The sequence below is a fragment of the Micromys minutus genome (assembly GCF_963924665.1).
Source record: "Micromys minutus genome assembly, chromosome: 30".
Lineage (NCBI taxonomy): Eukaryota > Metazoa > Chordata > Mammalia > Rodentia > Muridae > Micromys > Micromys minutus.
This window is the reverse complement of record NC_137965.1, coordinates 14,214,592-14,233,773: the sequence shown is the minus strand read 5'-3', so window position 1 is coordinate 14,233,773 and position 19,182 is coordinate 14,214,592. Positions and strand designations below refer to the sequence as shown.

At 41.9% G+C, this 19,182-nt stretch overlaps 1 protein-coding gene across 9 annotated transcripts in view; it reads left to right on the top strand.

The window, feature by feature from the left end:
- The window catches only part of SYNE1 (spectrin repeat containing nuclear envelope protein 1), a gene marked incomplete at its 5' end in the record, with an annotated part of 433,140 nt that overhangs the window by 205,449 nt on the left and 208,509 nt on the right, over window positions 1-19,182 (top strand). For 7 of the 9 annotated variants that reach the window (XM_080941779.1, XM_080941780.1, XM_080941776.1 and 4 more), the window contains 8 exons: window positions 3,742-3,878; window positions 4,516-4,693; window positions 7,263-7,445; window positions 11,975-12,118; window positions 12,440-12,595; window positions 14,179-14,343; window positions 15,893-16,065; window positions 17,770-17,923. In XM_080941779.1, the coding sequence (XP_080797905.1) occupies window positions 3,742-3,878; window positions 4,516-4,693; window positions 7,263-7,445; window positions 11,975-12,118; window positions 12,440-12,595; window positions 14,179-14,343; window positions 15,893-16,065; window positions 17,770-17,923 (1,290 nt within the window). The remainder of the gene's footprint in view (window positions 1-3,741; window positions 3,879-4,515; window positions 4,694-7,262; window positions 7,446-11,974; window positions 12,119-12,439; window positions 12,596-14,178; window positions 14,344-15,892; window positions 16,066-17,769; window positions 17,924-19,182) is intronic. The other 2 variants (XM_080941783.1, XM_080941784.1) reach the window with 2 other exon arrangements.

Genomic DNA, 19,182 nt, shown 5'->3' with positions numbered 1-19,182 from the left:
TGTGTTTCTAACTGACTGATTTCAACCCTGATTTTGATTATTTCCTGTTATCCACTCCTCTTGGTATGTTTGCTTTTTTTTTTTTTATAGAGCTTTCAGGTTTATTATTAAATTGCTAGTATGAGTAATTTCTTTTGAGGGCACTTAGTACTGTGAATTTTCCCCTTAGCACTAGTTTCATAGTATCCCATAAGTTTGGGTATATTGTGCTTTCATTTTCATTGAATTCTAGAAAGTCTATAATTTCTTTCTTTATATCTTCACTGACCCAGTTATCATTGATTAGAGAGTTGTTTAGTTCCCTTGACTTTTTAGACTTTCTGTTGTTTCTGTTGTTGTTGAACTGCAGCTCTAATCCATGATGGTCTGACAAGGTACAAGGAGTTAAAATTAATTTTTTCTGTTGAGGTTTGTATATGGTCAATTTTAGAGAAAGTTCTGTGAGGTGCTGAGAAGGTATATTCTTTTATATTTTGGTAAAAAGTTTTGTAGATTTCTGTGAGGTCCATTTGATTCATGATCTATTTAGTTTCATAATTTTTCTGTTTAATTTCTGTCTCAATGATCTGTCCATTGGTGGGTGTGGGGTGTTGAAATCTCCCACTATTTATGTGTGGGGTTCAATATGCTGTTCATCCTTTTGTAATGTCTGTATCTTCTACAAATATGGGTGCCCTTGCATTTATTTGCTGTACATACATTCAAAATTGAGATGTCACCTTGGTGGATTTTTCCTTTAGTGACTATGAAGTATCCTTTCCCACCTCTTTTGGTTAATTTTGGCAGAAAGTTTATTTTATTAGATATTAGAATGGCTACTCCACCTTGCTTCTTCAGTCCATTTGCTTGAAAAACTTCTTTCCAGTCCTTTCCTCTGAGATAATGTCTATCTTTGTTGCTGAGGTGTTTCTTGTATGTGGCAAAATGATGGATCCTATTTGTGCATTCATTCGGTCAATCTGTGTCTTTTATTGGGGAGTTGAGATCATTGATGCTGAGCGATATTAATGACCAATGATTGTTAATTCCTGGTTATTTTTATATTTGTGTGTGTGTGTGTGTTTGTATATATGTGTGGGCTTCTCTTGTTTGTTTTTGCTGATGTGGAATTATTTATTTTCTGTGTTTTCTTGAATGTAGTCAACTTCCTTGGTTTGAGTTTTCCTTCAAGTATTTTCTGTAGGGCTGGATCTATGAATAGACATTCTTTAAATTTGTATTTGTCTTGGAATGTCTTATTTTCTCCTTCTACGGTGATTGAAAGTTTTGCTGGGTATCATGTCTAGGTTGGTATCTGTGATTTCTTAGAGTCTGTAAGACATAGACCAGGCCCTTCAAGCTTTCAGAGTCTATTTTGAGAAGTTGGATGTAATTATTATAGGTCTGCCTTGGTATGTTACTTGACCTGCTTCCTCCTCATAGCACCCAGAACTACATTCCCAGAAGTGGTATCTTCCCCAGTGAGCTGGGCTGATCCATATTTTAGAAAAATATCAAAGAAATGCACCACAGACTTTCCTATTAGCCAATCTTGTGGGGGTTCTGTTTTAACTGAGGTTCTTTCTTCTCAAATGGCTCTAGTTTGTGATACATTCATAGAAAACTAGCCAGCACAGCATCCTTAGATAAGCATCCCTGGGGAACCAGAGAGACCACAGAGAATCACTTAAGGAACCAGTGGTGGAGCTAAATCCTGGGTTACACCTTGATCAGCTAGGTGAGATAGAGGAAAACACCAATGTCAGAGAAAGGTAGACAAGGAAAACAGAGACTAAACATCATTTGAGAGCCACTATGCCACTCTAGGAAATCATCCGACATAAAAGTGTGGACCAGGGGGAAAAATGCAAGGGGGCAAGGAGGCAACTGGTTAAAGGAATCAGCATATAGAATACACTAATCCTGGGTGTTTGCATAAACCCAGCGAGTGTGTGACTTGACTTTTCCTGCGAAGATGGGAGCAGGCATTTGTTCACCCTAAATGTGTCCCAGATGAAACACTAAAGAAAGAATTGCATCCAAGTGTAGCCTAGTGAGTCAGTGAGCCCTGTGGGGGTTCTCCCAAAGCCTGGCTGCCTCAGAAGCAGCTATGTCACTGAAAACCTCACCTTAGCATTGGAGACAACTCACAAAAGCTGCATCCATCACACTTCCTGCTCAACTTGCAGGTGGCTGTACTAGAAAACATCTTGGTCCCCCATCCATCACTCACTGTCTGTCTAAGTTTGGCGATACGAGGTCTTGTGATTGTGATTTTCAGACCTTCCCAAGCCTTGTACATTTCACAACCTTTCAGAACCTTGTTTTACGGGTTTTCTGTGTCTTCTGAGGTTTCCCTTTCCTTCATGAAGAAAGGTTTTCGTTTAGAGGAAACTTATAAGCCATAGTATGTCAAATCTTCTGATTGACAGCAGCCAGAGGCGAGTGATGTCATTTATAGAATAACAGTACAACATAGACCTGGTGTGTTGATGAGGACTATGGGATTTCCATCTGTCTTTCTCCACAGGTTAAGCTGTGTGTGTATGTGTGTGTGTGTGTGTGTGTGTGTGTGTGTGTGTGTGTGTGTAAACGCATGTGTGTATACACAGTTTTAAAATCATCTTTTTGTTCTGATGACACTATTGATATAGTTTCATTTCATATGATATAGTTCATATTGGTTGTTATCTCTCTTGTAATTTTACAAACCAGTCATTAAACAGTGTCCCAGACATTGCACTAAGGACTTGGGCACTCAAAATGTCATTTGCCCCTTGATATTGATCAGATAAGAGGAATGCTCTAATGGCAAAGCACTTTATGGAGTCCAGTTGACCATGGCTTAGATTTCATAATTGTACTCCTCAATCCTAGAGTGTCATTTTGGATTAAATATGTCTAGAACTGTGGTTATCTGTATATTGTCCATCAGTTACATTATAAACTCTTTGAAAAGGAATGTGATACCTATATTCATGGGGCAGCAGCATGTCCTCAAATGTCATACCAGACATTAGCAAGGATTTCATGATACCAGACATTCACAAGGAGTGAAACCTGGAGATGTAAGAACTAGTAGGTAAATCAGACTGGATTATTAGAAGTTATTAATGTCTGTGTTCACTGGATATAGTACATAAATTCAACTGGGACACATATATAAGTACAAAATATATGTTGCTTTTCTTTTTCATCACTGGTTTTCAACCTGTGGGTCACAATGCCTTTGGAATCTCTAACCCCCTTTCATGGGGGTCACCTAAGACCATCCAAAACTGCAGATACTTACAATTCATAACAATAGCAAGATGACAGTTATGAAGTAGCAACAAAAATAATTTTATGGTTGGGGTCGCCACACATGAAGAACTGTATTAAAGGATCTCTACATTAGAAGGTTGAGAATGATTGCTTTAAATGATCATTCAATATCTTAAATGATAGACAATTTCCAAACAGTCTAGTTGGACATGTTTTAAACAATGTATGGTATTTTCTTTGTTCTTACTTTAAGTTGTTGATGATTTAATCATTTTACTGTCTATACTTGATGCAGGAATGTCTATCTATGGCATGAATTAGATGCAGGTTGCACACGTGCCATCATGGGCTATAAAATGTATCCTGAAATAGACTTCATCCCATTATTGAATTCACTGTGTTAATTTGCCCTTCGCTAATAATTTATAAAGTACGCATGCAGAGTGTGTAGATATGAAAGTCACTGAGCTTAGTGCCTGTCTTGGTTTTCTCTATTAGGAGATTCTGGATGCTCTACAAAAGGCAGAGCCTATGACAGAGGATCTTAAGTGTCAATTGAATGAACTTTGCCGGTTTTCCAGGGACCTGAGTCCATACAGTGGGAAAGTCTCAGGCTTAATTAAAGAATATAACTGGTGAGCATGAACCGTCCTACTGTTCAAAATAACTGTCCCTTTGTATTTCCTTTGAGATTGGAGTCTCTATGTGTAGCCAAGTTCCTCCTGCCTCGGTCTCAGTTGTGGCTATAATTTCAGCTTTAACACCAGGAAATAAAGCTGCATGGTAGGAGCTTAGCTGAGCATGGGGTGATTATCTGTGATTCTAGCTTCTCGGGAAGTTTATGTGGAGGGCTAAGCTCATAAGGCAGAGAACAGCTTAGGTGACATTGTAAGACTTGGTATAAAATTTTAAAGGGCTAGAGAGATGTCTCAGTGGTTAAGAGCACTGACTGCTCTTCCAGAGGTCCTGAGTTCAAATCCCAGCAACCATACGGTTGCTCACAACCATCTGTAATGTGATCTGATGCCCTCTTCTGGTGTCTGAAGATAGCTACAGTGTACTTATAGATAATAAATAAATACATCTTCTTTCAAGAAATTAAAGAAGCTAGAACATTTTTATAGTCTTTTGGTGGAAATATCAACTAAGAGTGAAATGTAGCACCAAATTAGGTAGATACACATTTCTAAGAACTGTGAGTTTTGCTAGGTATCATTTTAATCAACTTTGTCCTCTTTATGATGTCCTCAAATTTGCAAATCATCCTTTTAGTCTCTGTCTGCAAGCTTCCAAGGGCTGCCAGAACAAAGAACAGATTTTGCAAGAAAGATTTCAGAAGGCCTCCAGGAGCTTCCAGCAGTGGTTGGTTAATGCAAAGGTCACCACCGCGAAATGTTTTGATCTACCTCAGAATCTTAGTGAAGTTTCTTCCAGTCTTCAGAAGATCCAGGTAGGAGCTCTGCTGTCAGTGTTAAAGGCAATGCTGAGTCAGCAGGATAGGAGACTCTGGGTCTTTGCAAATGTGCATTAAAGTTTAGCTTAAGAAATTTAAATTTCAGACAAACTTACCCCTGATACAATGGAATGAAAAGTAGCCTACTCATATACACAACTACAAGATATTTTATGTGTTAAAGATTTGGGAAACAATAGGTTTTTATATGTAATAACGCTGCACTGTGAGTGGGTTGTTTTCATTAAATTCTTGCTCCAACCATGATAGGTATATAAGATTGTTGCTCTCAGAGTTTCCGTAGGATAAAGGTGTTTCAGTGAGATCTCAGAAGGCTCATGTCTGAGGTAGGCAGAGTTGCAGCCACACATGATGTTTGGTTGATTGGTTTGTTTTATTTTAATATTTTCCTCACCCTAATTACAGCTTCATTTTAGATATATAGTGCCATGTTAGGTATATAGTGCCATTTTAGGTACCATCTAGACCTCAACTCTTTTAGAAGACACTGTATTTGTAAATGTGTGTTATATGTGGCTATTTATTTATTTGCAATCTTGAGCCTGTGCTCATGGAATTAGAATTTTTTGCTAGAAAGCATATGAATATAGTTGCAGCCAATCATGAATGAAGAAGGGCTCATGTGAGACCTTTGTTTACAGAACACAGTCTCTGAAACTTACCCAGCTCACTGCTTTGACTCTCAGTTCTCAATGTAATAGATAGATTTTGCTTGAAATGTGCTGTATTCAAATTCTTCCAACTTTTCTCTCAGCCTCGGCATTGAACTGAATGTCCAACCACCAGCTTATTTATGACTAAGAAACCTGGTGCTGTTTTTCTCTGACTCTTAGCTGAGTTGGTAGTATAAAGTAGCCATCCATCAAAAGAGATGTCTTAATAAAATCCTGTATTGTCTACTTTAGAGAGCAAACGAGTGTATTTACCTAAAGGTTGAAGGAAAGAACTATGGGATCAGTCCTTTCCCAATGGGACCAAGCTTTAATGGATATATCATGGCATATGGAGCTGTCAGCAGGAGGAAAGAGCCATATCTCAGGGGTTTTATTGCTGTGAAGAGATGCCATGACCAAGGCAACTCTTAGAAAGGAAAGCATTTAATTGGGGCTTACAGTTTCAGAGGTTTAGTCCATTATCTTCATGGTGAGAAGCATGACAGCATGCAGGGAGACATGGTGCTGGAGAAGGAGCTGAGAGTTCTAAAGCTTCACCCACATGCAGCAGGAACAGACAGTGAGCCACTAGGCTTGGCTTGAGCTTCTGAAACCTCAAAGCCCAGTCCCAGTGATAAACTTCCTCCAACAAGGCCACACATCCCAACAGTGCTAGTCCTTATGAGCCAAGGGGCTATTTTCATTCAAACTACCATAGGCTACGTCAGACAGGAAGCAAAAGACACTAGGAAGTGGCCATTTTGTTTTCTTAGAGTTATCTTCAGGCAAGTGAGGTGGCTCAGCCAGCAAAGGTACTTTCTGCCAAGACTGAAGGCCTGAGTTTGAGCCTTAGATCCACACATGGAGGAAGAGGAGAATCGCTTCCTGAAAGCTGTCCTTTGATCTCTACACACTTGTCTCAACAAGCACACAAATGCAAACACAATAAACAATAATTATTTTTTTTAAAAAAATCTTTCAAGGGCCTGGCTCTAACTACACCAGGATCTCCCAATCAGGTCCCACCTTTCCAGCATTACCAAACCATAGGCCAAGATTTCAACACAGTCTATGGGAGACAATCCACCCTCTCAAATGTAATCAATGTGCTTTCATTGAAGTCCACAGCATAGAGTTTCTTTGTTTATGTTTCTTGACAGGGGAAAAAAAAAAACAGCACCTTTAGCTGCATATTCATTTCCCTTCTTCTCTAATGTCTGGAAGCACTAACTGGCATCAACTCTAACACCTCAAATATACTTACTTATAAAGAGGGAAACTAACCACTGGGCTTACCTAGATGTTGAGAAAACTATACAATGTGGCCACAGTTCATGTTGCTATTATGTAGTGAACTTGCTCTTTGTAAGAACAACCATTGGGTTGGTACGATTTTTTGGATAAACTACTTATAACAATGTTTCCCCACCCTATTTAATAGCATCTGCCTTATTGGAATTCTCCAGAGAAACTCTCCTGTGGTCTTTTGATAGTGGATAGTTGTGTTCTGCTGGTGGTTTGATTTTTATCATACAATCTCTACATAAGGTATAAGATGTATACCTGATTGTGTTAATTCTCACTTTGGCAGATGAGATGCTCAGAGCTAAACTCATAATACGTCTCTACCAATTATACAGAACCATGGTGGAATTCATTTTGCTAAACTCAACATAGCCAGGGATTATTTTATAACATTTATTATACTTGGCCCCAATTACTTCCTTTGTTTACTTTTTAACAAGTTGCTGACAGTTCAGAAAATAGCTCACAATGTTTTGCAGTGAAGTCAGAATTAATATTAGGAAATAAAATATTTCATAACTGGGTTGCTAAAGGGAAACCTGGGTCACTTCACTTATATATATCTATGTATATAATTTTTTTTACAGGAGTTTCTGTCAGAAAGTGAAAATGGACAGCATAAACTAAACATGATGTTGTCCAAAGGGGAGCTGCTGAGCTCTCTGCTGACCAAAGAGAAGGCACAAGCTGTCCAGGCCAAAGTCCTAACCGCCAAAGAAGACTGGAAAAATTTTCATGCAAATCTCCACCAAAAGGAATCAGCCTTGGAGGTACTGCACAGCCGCCCCGGGACATGTTTGGTGGTGGCAAATAGACAGTGTCACTGTCCCACAGGGTTCTTAAGCATTTTGGTCACCCTTCTTTGCATAGGAACAGGCACCAGATGATGGAAGATGAGCTCGGTGCTAGCCCTGAGGACTAGATGGCTTCTTACTCGGGGGCTCTTGCTTACAGGCTCATCCATGAGCATCCCTGAAGGACCGCTAACATCACTTCTGAGCATCACCTTTAATATTTTATTTGAAATGCTGCAGTTTGGGAGATTAGTCCAGGAGAATAAACAGAAAGACTCCTGCAAGGCTACGAGATATTGTATTGGCTCAGAGTCCATTATAACTCACACTAGCATTCCTTCTGGGGTGCTGACTACAAGGGAAAGTAACGTTCACGTGATTTCATTTCCTAAAATGACAGCTTGCGAATATCAGGTCATAATTTCTGCCACAGTAGAGAATTTCTCTTCTGAGATCACACACTCTTTGTGTTAACTCTCCTCTTACATGCATGGAAGGCATCGAACCTTTGGAAACATTTCCTGGCAGGATAGAGTCTTAATTTGATGGCGGGCATAATGAATATTAAGATAGAAAAGAAATTGTAATAAGGAATTTTTATCAGAAAAAAAAACACACTTTCTTGGTTCTTTCTTCCATTAAGAGCTTTGAGTGCATCCTGGTAAGCAGGTGTTGTTCATAGCAAACATCCTCCACTGAAGAGAATGGGAACCACAAAGTAACCGGAAATTACCTGTGACCTGTAATATCACTAGTGCAATGCGGCCTCCAAAGTAAAAGTTATATAGTGAATGTGCCTCTCGTACCCAGGGTCACCTTACTTAAACATTGTCCAAGGACAGGGAGCTCAGGATTGACAGTTTTGTTCATCCGAACTGCCTCATGATGGGTATAACTATTCTAATGTATCTAATTCTTCCCCTCCTTCCTTTCCTAATAGGAATAGACAGTTAGTATCGCTGTGGTAATAAGAGGGCAAGGTTTCGTCCTGTTTTCAGGACTTCATTTTCTAGAAGGCCATTCCCATGAAAGAGGTGACTGTGTTGCAGGAATGTCCAGGGTAAGGTGTGGACATTCATAGAAAGATGCCACTGACTCTCTTTGGAGAAGACAAGGAAGGTATTCAGAGATGCAACATTTAAACTATACCTTGAAGGCCATGTATTCTTTACATTTTCCAAGACTGACACATGATTCTCATGGAAAGAACTGAGTTGCATAGGTTAAGGAAACCTCGCATGATATTGAGAAGTGGAAGATGCTGAGAAATTTGAGACAGACATGAAGTTTAGGCAGAGGAGCAGTAGAGATTAACAGAGACAGAGATTAGGGTTAGAGAACCCTCTGTGTGCAGAGTAATTTGACCTTGAGTTTCAACCAGCTTCCCTCATAAGAATGCAAGACAGTTACCCCAGGATGGAGCCTACCACATACACTTACAGATGCAAAGCACAGAACTCATTACATACAAAAAATGTTTCAGGGATCATTTCTTTCTTCAAGATTCCTTAAGAAAGATGGAGTGAGTGATTGGCAGGCCATAAAGCTGGAGATAAACATGTCAACTTGGACTGTAGCATAAACAAGAACCGTACATAGCCAGAAAAGCAGAAGAAACTTATAGCAGCACATGTGAAAGTGAGGGTCCAAATGGAGTAAGAGGGTTGGTGGTGAATCATCTCTAAGACAAAACACAACAGGATTTGGCAATTAACTTTGTGGGGGTGAGTGCCAAAGATAGATTTGATTCTTGAGCGTCTCATCTGGAAGACTGTGTGACTGAGGAGGCTGTGATGTGAATGGAGATCCAGAGACCTTGTGAAATGTAGTCTTGAAGAATGAACCGATTTAGTCAGTTTAATCTACACTCGGTTCCGTGAACCTGAAAAGTGATCTGTGGCTAATGATCAGGACAGGAGCTAATGGAACCCCGAGGGTCCAACAAGAAGGGAAAACTGAGAAAACAGTGCCTGGAACTGTGGGCAATTGCTTATGCCCCTCCATTTAATTCTCAAAGTCATTATAGATCACCATAAATCATTTGTCTTTGTCATGTGGATGAAGGGGCCATGCATAATGGCACAGAACTGGAACACCTGAAGACAGAGGTAGTGAGATCAGAAGTTTGAAGCCAGTCTGAGCTACATGGCAAGTCTGAGGCCATCCTGGGCTATATAGTGAGACGCTGTCAATAAATAAAAAGTAAATAAATTAATTTAAGGGAAGAAAAAATGTGGGGAAAGAAAGGCAGAGAATGAAGCAGGAAAGTAGAGAGAGAGGAAGGAAGGGGGAAGGCAGAGTAAGGTACAGGAAGGCTAAACATCTGCCGAATTCACACAGCTGGTAAGTGATGGGGACAGACCAAATCTGGCACTGTGCCTCAGTGAGAACTTCTAGATGTTGCTGGAGACACTGGAGAAATCACTGGGCAATAGGCTCTGTGCTCTTTATACTTAGTTTCCCAGATAACATTTTATGTACCTGATGCTTTAGTAAGATTACCTGAGTTCTTGAAATCTTTCGTTGGTCCACATTGCAACTTTAACAACCAATTCAAACGAATCTAGCACGCCATAAGAAATAGATTCCTTTACCACAGTGAAAGTTGCAACACATCAGCATGCTTTAATCTACAGCCTGTGAAAGTATTAATATTTATTCCATCCTTATGTGATAAGCACACAGTTCTTGGCACTTCTTAGTAAATAAGAATAAGTGTATTCAAAACATAATAAGCCAAGAGTTGGGGAGATGACTCAACTTGCTTGCTTCACAAGCAGGAGAACCTAAATTTAATTCTCAGCACCCACATAAAAGCCAGAACTAAGCCAATAGGAACAGGGGGTTCTTGGGCTTCACTGGCTCGCCAGTCTAGCCAAATTGCTAAGCTCCAAGTTCAATGAGAATGCTCTCTCTAAGCAAATCAGGTATAGGGGATGGGAAAGTGACTCGATGTTAAGAACACATACTGCTCCTGCAGAGGACCTGAGTTCAGATCCTACCATCTGCATCAGCGCATCAGCCAGCTCACAACTATGCACAGCTCCAGTTACAGGGGAGCTAACTCCTTGACTCTATAAATACCTGCACTCCCATGTGCATGCACATACACACACATGTGCACAACTAAAAATATAATTAATCTTTAAAATAATTGTAGTAAAAATTAGGGTGGAAAGCAATCATGGAAAAAGTTCTCAAGACGTTGAACCTCATAGGAACACATTCAATCACACGTGTACCCTCACATATGTGTTTACATTTATACAAACATCCACACAGTCACATACACACCATAATAAACACATAGGTTGAATATGTGTGTATTTGTATATAGTGGTACTTATCCTACCATTAATCTGTCCTTACCAATGCTGGATTATTCATATTAAAAATGGTATATTCCAGGAAGCATGAGCCATGGGCCCTTCCATTGTGGAACTTGTAGTCTCAGGGTGCAGACCAGGCATAGCAGCATCAGGTGGGAATGCTCAGCCCAACCCTGCCTATGAGAAAGCTGTGGTTTAAAAAAATGCATAGAAGTTGAAAAGAGCTATCAAGAGAATTAAAGAGATAGTCAAGGCCAACACACTCTTCAAGGATGCCAAGTGAAGGACTTTGATAATATCTCCCACCCCCCCCCCCGTGTGTGTGTGTGTGTGTGTGTGTGTGTATGTCTGTTTCTCTTTGTACTGTCTGTCTTTCTGTGTGTATCTGACTATCTCTATCCCTGTCTGTATATCTGTCTCTGCGCGCTTATCTGTCTCTCTCTGTGTCTGTCTTTCTGTGTGTATCTGACTGTCTCTCTGTCTCTGTCCCTCTCTATATATCTGCATCTCTGTGTGTGTGTCTCTGTGTGTGTGTGTGTGTGTGTGTGTATCTTTCTGTGTATATCTAACTGCCTCTCTGACTCTGTCCCTGTCTGTGTGTCTATTTCTCTCCCTCCCTCCCTCTCTCTCTCTCTCTCTCTCTCTCTCTCTCTCTCTCTCTCTCTCTCTCTCTTTCTCTCTCTCTCTGTCCGTCTCTGTGTATATCTGACTCTTTGTCCCTGTCTGTCTCTGTGTTTCTGAGTGTGCATCTGTCTCTCTGTCCCTGTCCTTATCCCTGTGTGTGTGTGTGTGTCACAGATTGACATCAAGTGTCATCTTCAATCACATTTAGCCTTATTTATTTATTTATTTATTTATTTATTTATTTATTTATTTATTTAGCAACAGGGTCTATATTTGTTTGTTTATTTATTTATTTATTTATTTAGCAACAGGGTCTCTTTTTGAACCTAGATGGTATAGAGCCTGCTAGTGCTCAGGGATCCTTCTACATGTTCTTCTCAACTCTAGGATTATAAACCTGTGCTACCATGCTAGCCTTGTTTATTTGCTTTAGGTCAGTTCTGTGAATTTCACTCACAACCCTGCACTTTTGTAGAGTGGGCTTTACTGGTGGGCCTTCTCCCCACCCCTTGGTTCGCTCATTCATCCCTGATATTATCTGAACTCTCACAGAATCTAAAGGTCCAAATGAAAGACTTCGAAGTAAGCGCAGAGCCCGTGCAGAACTGGCTGAGTAAGACAGAGAGGCTGGTGCAGGAGAGCAGCAATCGTCTCTATGACCTGCCCGCCAAGAGGAGAGAACAGCAGAAATTGCAGGTGATGGGGCTGACTTCACGCCTTCCTCCATCCACTTTGGCCAGATGCATGCTGGGAGTCCCAGTCTTAGCTAATAGCACCTTAAGATGCAGTCAGTGTTCCTTCTCCTCGTTCCAACAGGATTGAGTTAATGTTTTCTGTCTTTCCTCGGAGGCATGGTTTGCTTTCTCCCCGTAGCATCCCGCTGTGTGTAGCTTTAAAGTAATGCTGTCTTCAGGGGACTCTGGTTGCTTATGTTTAATCCCATGTTCTCTGGGCCCAAGCTTCGTCCTCCGTGTGCTTCCCCCAGCCTCTGAATGGTAACCCGCTTATGCGTTCCAGTCTGTCCTTGAGGAGATACAGTGCTACGAGCCTCAGCTCCACAGGCTGAAGGAGAAAGCTCGGCAGCTGTGGGAGGGACAAGCTGCAAGCAAGAGCTTTGTGCACAGAGTGTCGCAACTGTCTTCTCAGTATCTAGCGCTAAGCAATGTAACCAAGGTAACGCCTGGCATGTGTCGCGCGTGAGTGTGATACCGATGTCGCAAAAGACGACCGTGGGTCATGCACAGAGTGGATGCACAGGTGGCCCTGGGTCAACTGTAAGACATGTAAACATGACATCTCCCTCATCTTGAAACCAGACTCATCGCTTTTACCATAGTCCTTAATGTGGCTCTGTGAAGTCAGCCAGGGATGTTTCCAAGACAGAATGCACTGCCAATCTCCAGCATTAATAAAATCATATGTTCTATGGCACTTGGATTCTCAGGGCTCAAGACATAACCCTAAGGCAGATGACAATTTTCTGTGCAGAAGACTCCTAGATTAAATTACACTAGAAAATCATGAACCCGAAAGCAGTTTAAAATATACTGGAGCCATAGAATAAGTCTAGCAGTCTAAAATGTCGGCTAGCTTCTTATATATTCATCATATAGTAGGTAAGGATGTATTAACTGATAGTTTCAGATAAGACTCCAAAGCAGTGTTTAGAACTGTTAATGACTAGCCTGAGTAAATCTTTCAAGGACCTTTAGAAAAAAGTATTGGGTACACACAGGACCTCATTGGGTGAACCCCACTAGAGTAATGCAGACCCATGAATGGGACAGTCCTTTCAACCTTACAGGAACTGTAACATTTACTTCCTTCTTTAAAATTTCGGATGTTAGTATTTCGCGGCTCTTTAAATACCGTGGCCTCTTCCATTTTACTGTAAAGTTACTTCTGATCTGCTAACGTGGGTCTTCACGCAGTTCTGGTGTAAACTGTTTTCCTTTGTGCCAATGGTTATTTGATGAAAAAGCTGTTCTTTTATAAAATCACACTCTTATGATTTTAGAAAATCTGGCCCACAGCTAAAGTTAGACCAGATTCAGAACAGCTAGTTGCAACTGGCATGTTAGTGCACATCTGGAACCCCAGGACTCAAGAGGTAACGGCAGGGCAGGGAAACTGCTGTAAGCTTGAGGCCAGATTGGACTGTGTCGGGAGTTAAACTCCAGGCTGGGGAACGCAAGCAAGACCCTGTCTCAAGAAAATTAAATTAAGTTAAATTAAAAAAAAATACAAAAACAAAAAAGCCTTTTCATTTTTATCCTTTGCATTTGCAAGAGATATTCAGATGTTTAAGAACTTGAACACTGTAGAAAGTTTTCATCTAATATATACATGTGTGTGTGTGTGTGTGTGTGTGTGTGTGTGTGTGTGTGTGTGTGTGTGTATAGTATGCAAGCTATTTAGAACTATTCCAAAGCACCAAATTGCTGTTTTAAGACTGTCTACAATGTAGGACTGTAAGAGTATGTGGTATCAGTTGAACCAAATATTAATATGTGAAAGCTAAAGCTGATGATGGATTGAGTGACAGTAGGTATTGGGAAGAAATTCTACTGGATAAAAAGCGAGTCATGATTCTTCTCAGAGCATCAGCGTAGGGCATCGAGCTGCAACCACGCCTGGTTATTCCGCAGGCTTTTCAGGGCAGACTCTGATGAACTGTTAGTTTCCAATATGAGTAGCTGCAGGAGGTCAAGTCTCAGCAGCGCTGTCAGCTAGAAAACTATCTCTGCTGTTTCCAGGAGAAAGTGTCCAGGCTGGACAGAATTGTTGCTGAGCACAACCAGTTCTCCCTGGGTGTTAAAGATCTGCAGGACTGGATGTCGGACGCGGTGCACATGCTGGACTCCTACTGCCTCCCCACGTCGGATAAAAGTGTGCTGGACGGCAGAATGCTCAAGTTGGAGGTGTGTCTACCGAGAGACCTCACATATGCATCGCCTTTTCTCGCATCTCTACCAGTCCGGTGTGACTTCATGGTCCTCTGTCTATACGGAATGTCTAGATGCCCTGTGGATGGCTGTCTGCTTATACAACATGCTGACCCCTAAGCATTAGCCATTCATTTCAGCCCTTGTCACATTCATCCAGACACTACAAAAAAAAATGACACTACAAAAGTGGTGATTTGTGATTAAAAAGCCAGCTTCAAATTCCACCACAGACGTGAATTCTGAGGAAATATTTTGGTGAAACATTTTAATTCTATATTATTAATTTACTTTTCTGCCCGTATCATTCAGTTAGCTCTTCTCCCATCTCAAAATAACTGAGTCTGTTTCGCATCTGTAATGAAAATAATTAATCTTTGTCCATCCATCTCTTCCACATAACTTCGGTGCCTAGGCTGGCCCTCTGTTTTGACAGCAAGGGATCGAAAGTGAATATAAATATGACCTTGTTCTCCACAGCTGTGTTGTCTGCTGCTGAGGTTGATGATGATTTCAGATGGTGGTGGTGGAGGTGGTGGTCGTGATGGAGGTGGTGTGTGTGTGTGTGTGTGTGTGTGTGTGTGTGTGTGTGTGTAGATACACACAGTGTGGGAGAGATGGGATTGAACATTGGAGCCTTAGGAAGTCTAACACCTAACTGAAGCTTTTAGGAATGAGAGGTGAATGAGCTGGTGAGGAAGACTCAGTGTGTGAAGGCTGTCTACACCATTAAACCTGAGCCCAGGTCTCCAGACCACCATATGGTACAAGGGTGCATCCAACTCTTCCAACTTGCCCTCTCTCTGCCTGGTCTATCTGTCTGTATCTGTCTGTCTGTCTGTCTGTCCCCCCCTCCATTTCTCTCTTCCTCCTTCTTTCCTTCCATCCCCCTCCCTCCATCTTTCTCCCCACCCCATCTCCCTATAAAAAGTAAATGTGCTTTTTCTTTTTCTTTTTTTGAAAGAGGGAATGTCCTGGTGCAGACTACTGGATGGAGATTTGAAGGAGATGAATATGGGATTAAAAGCTAGAGGGAGAAACCAGTGTGGTGCTGAGGACAAGCTTGCTGTTCCTTCCTGACCAGGCAGGGGCAGGGCCACTAGAGGTTCAGCTGAGCTGTCAAGGGTGTCAGCCATAGGATAGGAAGGGAGCAGAAGGTTTGCATCTTGACAGATACTACCTCCCTGGCAACTTTGGGCTTTAGCTTTCTTTCCTGCTAAAAGGAATTGGGCCTGTGAAAATCTTGATCTGCGTGACCCATTTCCATGGGGAGACTACACTAGGTACATATGAGTTCTCTGTCCTGAGAACTTTGAGGGTCCAGGGATATATAGCCCCCCCCCCACTTCTCTATTAATCCAGGGCAAATGGAATGTGGAAGGAAGGAATTGAACAAAGATTCAGGACTATGATGCAAAGATATCTGCAGGTCTTTGGGGACCTCTGTGGCAGGCCAGGAATATTAAACACATAAATATGAAGGCTTCTGCATTTGTCTTTTGTCATCTTTTTTGTTCTTAAACAGGCTCTGTTGTCAGTGAGACAGGAAAAAGAGATTCAGATGAAAATGATCCTGACCCGGGGGGAATACGTTCTGCAGAGTACATCTCCCGAAGGCAGCCCTGCTGTTCAGCAGCAGCTGCAGGTCGTGAAGGACATGTGGGAGTCCCTCTTGTCTGCAGCAATTCGATGTAAAAGGTGAGTGGAACCATGTATGCCTGGTGCCAGCAAACCATGACTGAAGGACAACGGAATGCTCCAGTGGTGGCTCTTTCCTTCCTAACTTCCTTTCCCCATCCCTTCCTTCTTCCTACTTTCTATTCCTATTTCTCTCCTCCCCGCTTCTGTTTCTTACTCCCTTTGTCATCCCTACCACCAAGAGAATCTAGAGGGTGTGGCGTGACTCTTGGTTTGCCTGAAATATCGAGAGCCTGCGTTTTAACATAACTAAAATGTGTATTTCTTTGTTGCCAATTAGCCAAAGGATGATAAAGATTTCATAAAATGGGGGTATTTTGATTCACCCCAAGTGATTCACTTGGGAGGATTCTCAAGAAGATATTTATCAAGGACTGAAGGAAAGGAATGTCATCAAACCAGTCCCACAGTGCCCCGCTGGGACTTACTTGTCTGGGCCACTACATGCTGTTTTGTTTTTCTTAAAGATTTATTTATGTATATGTGTAAACTGTCCCTGTGCTGTCTTCAGACACACCAGAAGAGGGCATCGAATCCTATTACAGATGGTTGTGAGCCACCATGTGGTTGCCGGGGAATTGAACTCAGGACCTCTGGAAGAGCGGCCAGTGTTCTTAACCGCTGAGCATCTCTCCAGCCCCTGACTCCATGCTGTTTTAATATCTCCAAGTTGTGCTCTCTCGGAACAGAGAGTGGAGACGCTGGTAAAGAAGCAATCAGGACACAGGAGAGGATTGAGGACAGTCTATCAGGGGTTGACAGTTCCTTGGAACTCTTCCTTAGCATTGCTTTCAATCCGGGAACACAGCAGGAACCAGGGAATCTCCTCAGCCTGAAAGATCCAGTATCTAGTACCCAGAAGTTCAGGGGCAGAGGGGGGCAGTCTTCTGCAGTAAGAAGTCTCAGGAAACCTGTGAGAGACCACTGATGGTGGGTCACAGTATGAAAATCAGTCTCAATAATCCACAGCATTAACTATGTGATGTGTGTATTGGCTGGAAGAAATACTTACCTGCAAGGGGAATGTTACGTTTGCATATTTAGACCACTACAGGGAATTCTGCCCCATTCTCCATTATGATTTTATAATTTTTAAATTTAAAATTTTCTGGGCTGGAGAGATGGCTCAGTGGTTAAGAACACTGACTGCTCTTTCAGAGGTCCTGAGTTCAAATCCCAGCAACCACATGGTGGTTCACAACCATCTGTAATGAGATCTGATGCCCTGTTCTGGTGTGTCTGAAGACATCAACAGTGTACCCACATATATAAAATAGATAAAGCTTAATTTTTTTAAATATCCTTAAGAATGGTCACTTTATTTTCCCCAAGTTTGTTTTTCCTTCTGTCTGTCCTACTCTGAACAGCCTTATGGATTGACCTGCTGGGAATTAGTGTTGTTTCTGACTTGATCCAGACATCCCACACTGGGTCACCTTCAGTCTCTCCAAGTGATGGTGTCCCCTGGGCCTTCTAGAGGTTGTGTTTAGTCCTAGTTTGGAGCTTGGAATTAAATGGACCCTACCCTCTGAGGCTATGTTCATCAGAAATTTACAGTGAGATTTGGTCAATTCAGGCCGGCTATCTATCCCAGGTCTCTGGACGCTCTGCTGACTATCAGGGTGATCGAATACACATGGAAGACATCAGAGCTGTAGGGATGCTCAGATTAGGGTACTGACGTGTGTTCCCAACCCCTTGCAGTCAGCTGGAAGGAGCGCTTTCAAAGTGGACGAGTTATCAGGATGACGTGCGGCAGTTTTCCAGTTGGATGGATGGTGTGGAAGTCAGCCTGACCGAATCCGAGAGACAGCACACAGAGCTACGGGAGAAAGTAACTGCTCTGGGGAAAGCCAAGGTTCGAACCGCATTACACCCACCTTGCTTTCTATCGTGAATTTCAGGCAAAAGTGTCATCACCCATGCACCAGCAAGTACACATGGGGAAATTACACCCCATGCTATAATTTCTAATAACTTTCCAAAGTAGGATGTTGTTTGAGGTTATTTAACTCAGGAGAGATGTTTTTTTTTTTTTCTTTTCCAGTACAACCATACACACCGATGTTTTATAACACAGGCCATTTAAAATTCGTCACTTCTTAATGTCAGAAGTAAATGTGCTTTCTTTCTTAGGTTCTTTTCATAACCGCTGTTTTTCTTACCTACCCGCTCACTCCTCCTCAATGCTGGGTATTAAAACCAAGGCCTGTGCGTGCCAGGCAAGTGCTGAAGTGCGGAGCTAAACCACGGGCTCTGTATTACTAGTTCTGTACAGTTTGGGTCCAACATCATATGGTTGTAGTTTGACATGAAAAGATTTAAAAACATGTGGAGTTTTAAAACTCTCACTTTGAACTGGTATTCAATCAAACACAGCAGGGCTGGATCCCTTTGCTGGGTATCTTACCTCCCTCCAGTGCATCCTCATTGGGATATTACATTTTGAGCTGAGTTTACTATAGTCTGCATGGAAATTCTTCAAGCTCTCGATTTCTGCTTATTTGCAACATTCCATAGGGATTATCCTAGGTTAGCCACAGCCCCCACCTCAGGACTCTTCCCTTTTATCTCCACATCATTACTTTAGTTCCTGATGATCCCTCTGCCTCACCTGAATTCCAAGGCTCCTGATGCTCTTCTTGTTTCTTTGTTGATCTATTCACGTAAAGGTGAACATCTCACTTCCCTAAGAGCGCCCCTCATTGATCCTCCGCTTTTCTCGAGCTGGGGGGGGGTCTCCTTGTGTAGCCTTGGCTGTCCCAGAACTCACTCTGTAGACCAGGCTAGCCTTGAACGATTCTCCTACCTCTGCCTCCTACTGCTGAGATTAAAGGTGCTCCCCACAACCTCGCGGCACATTCCCCACTCTTTATAGTGTAACGTGGAGCTCCCTCTGGAGTTTGTGAGGGAGCAAGCAAAGGTTGTATTCTAGTAGGGATGTGTGTACTCACTAGTAAGTGTTTAAGTAAATACCCATAACTAGGAGATGTCACAATGATGTTTGGTGCGTGGTGTGAGACACTAATTTGGAAAGGGATAACAGGTTCTTTGGGATCAGGGCAGAAGGATAAGTAAGATCTTTCTGATACAGAAAACAGGCAGACAGTTCCCTAA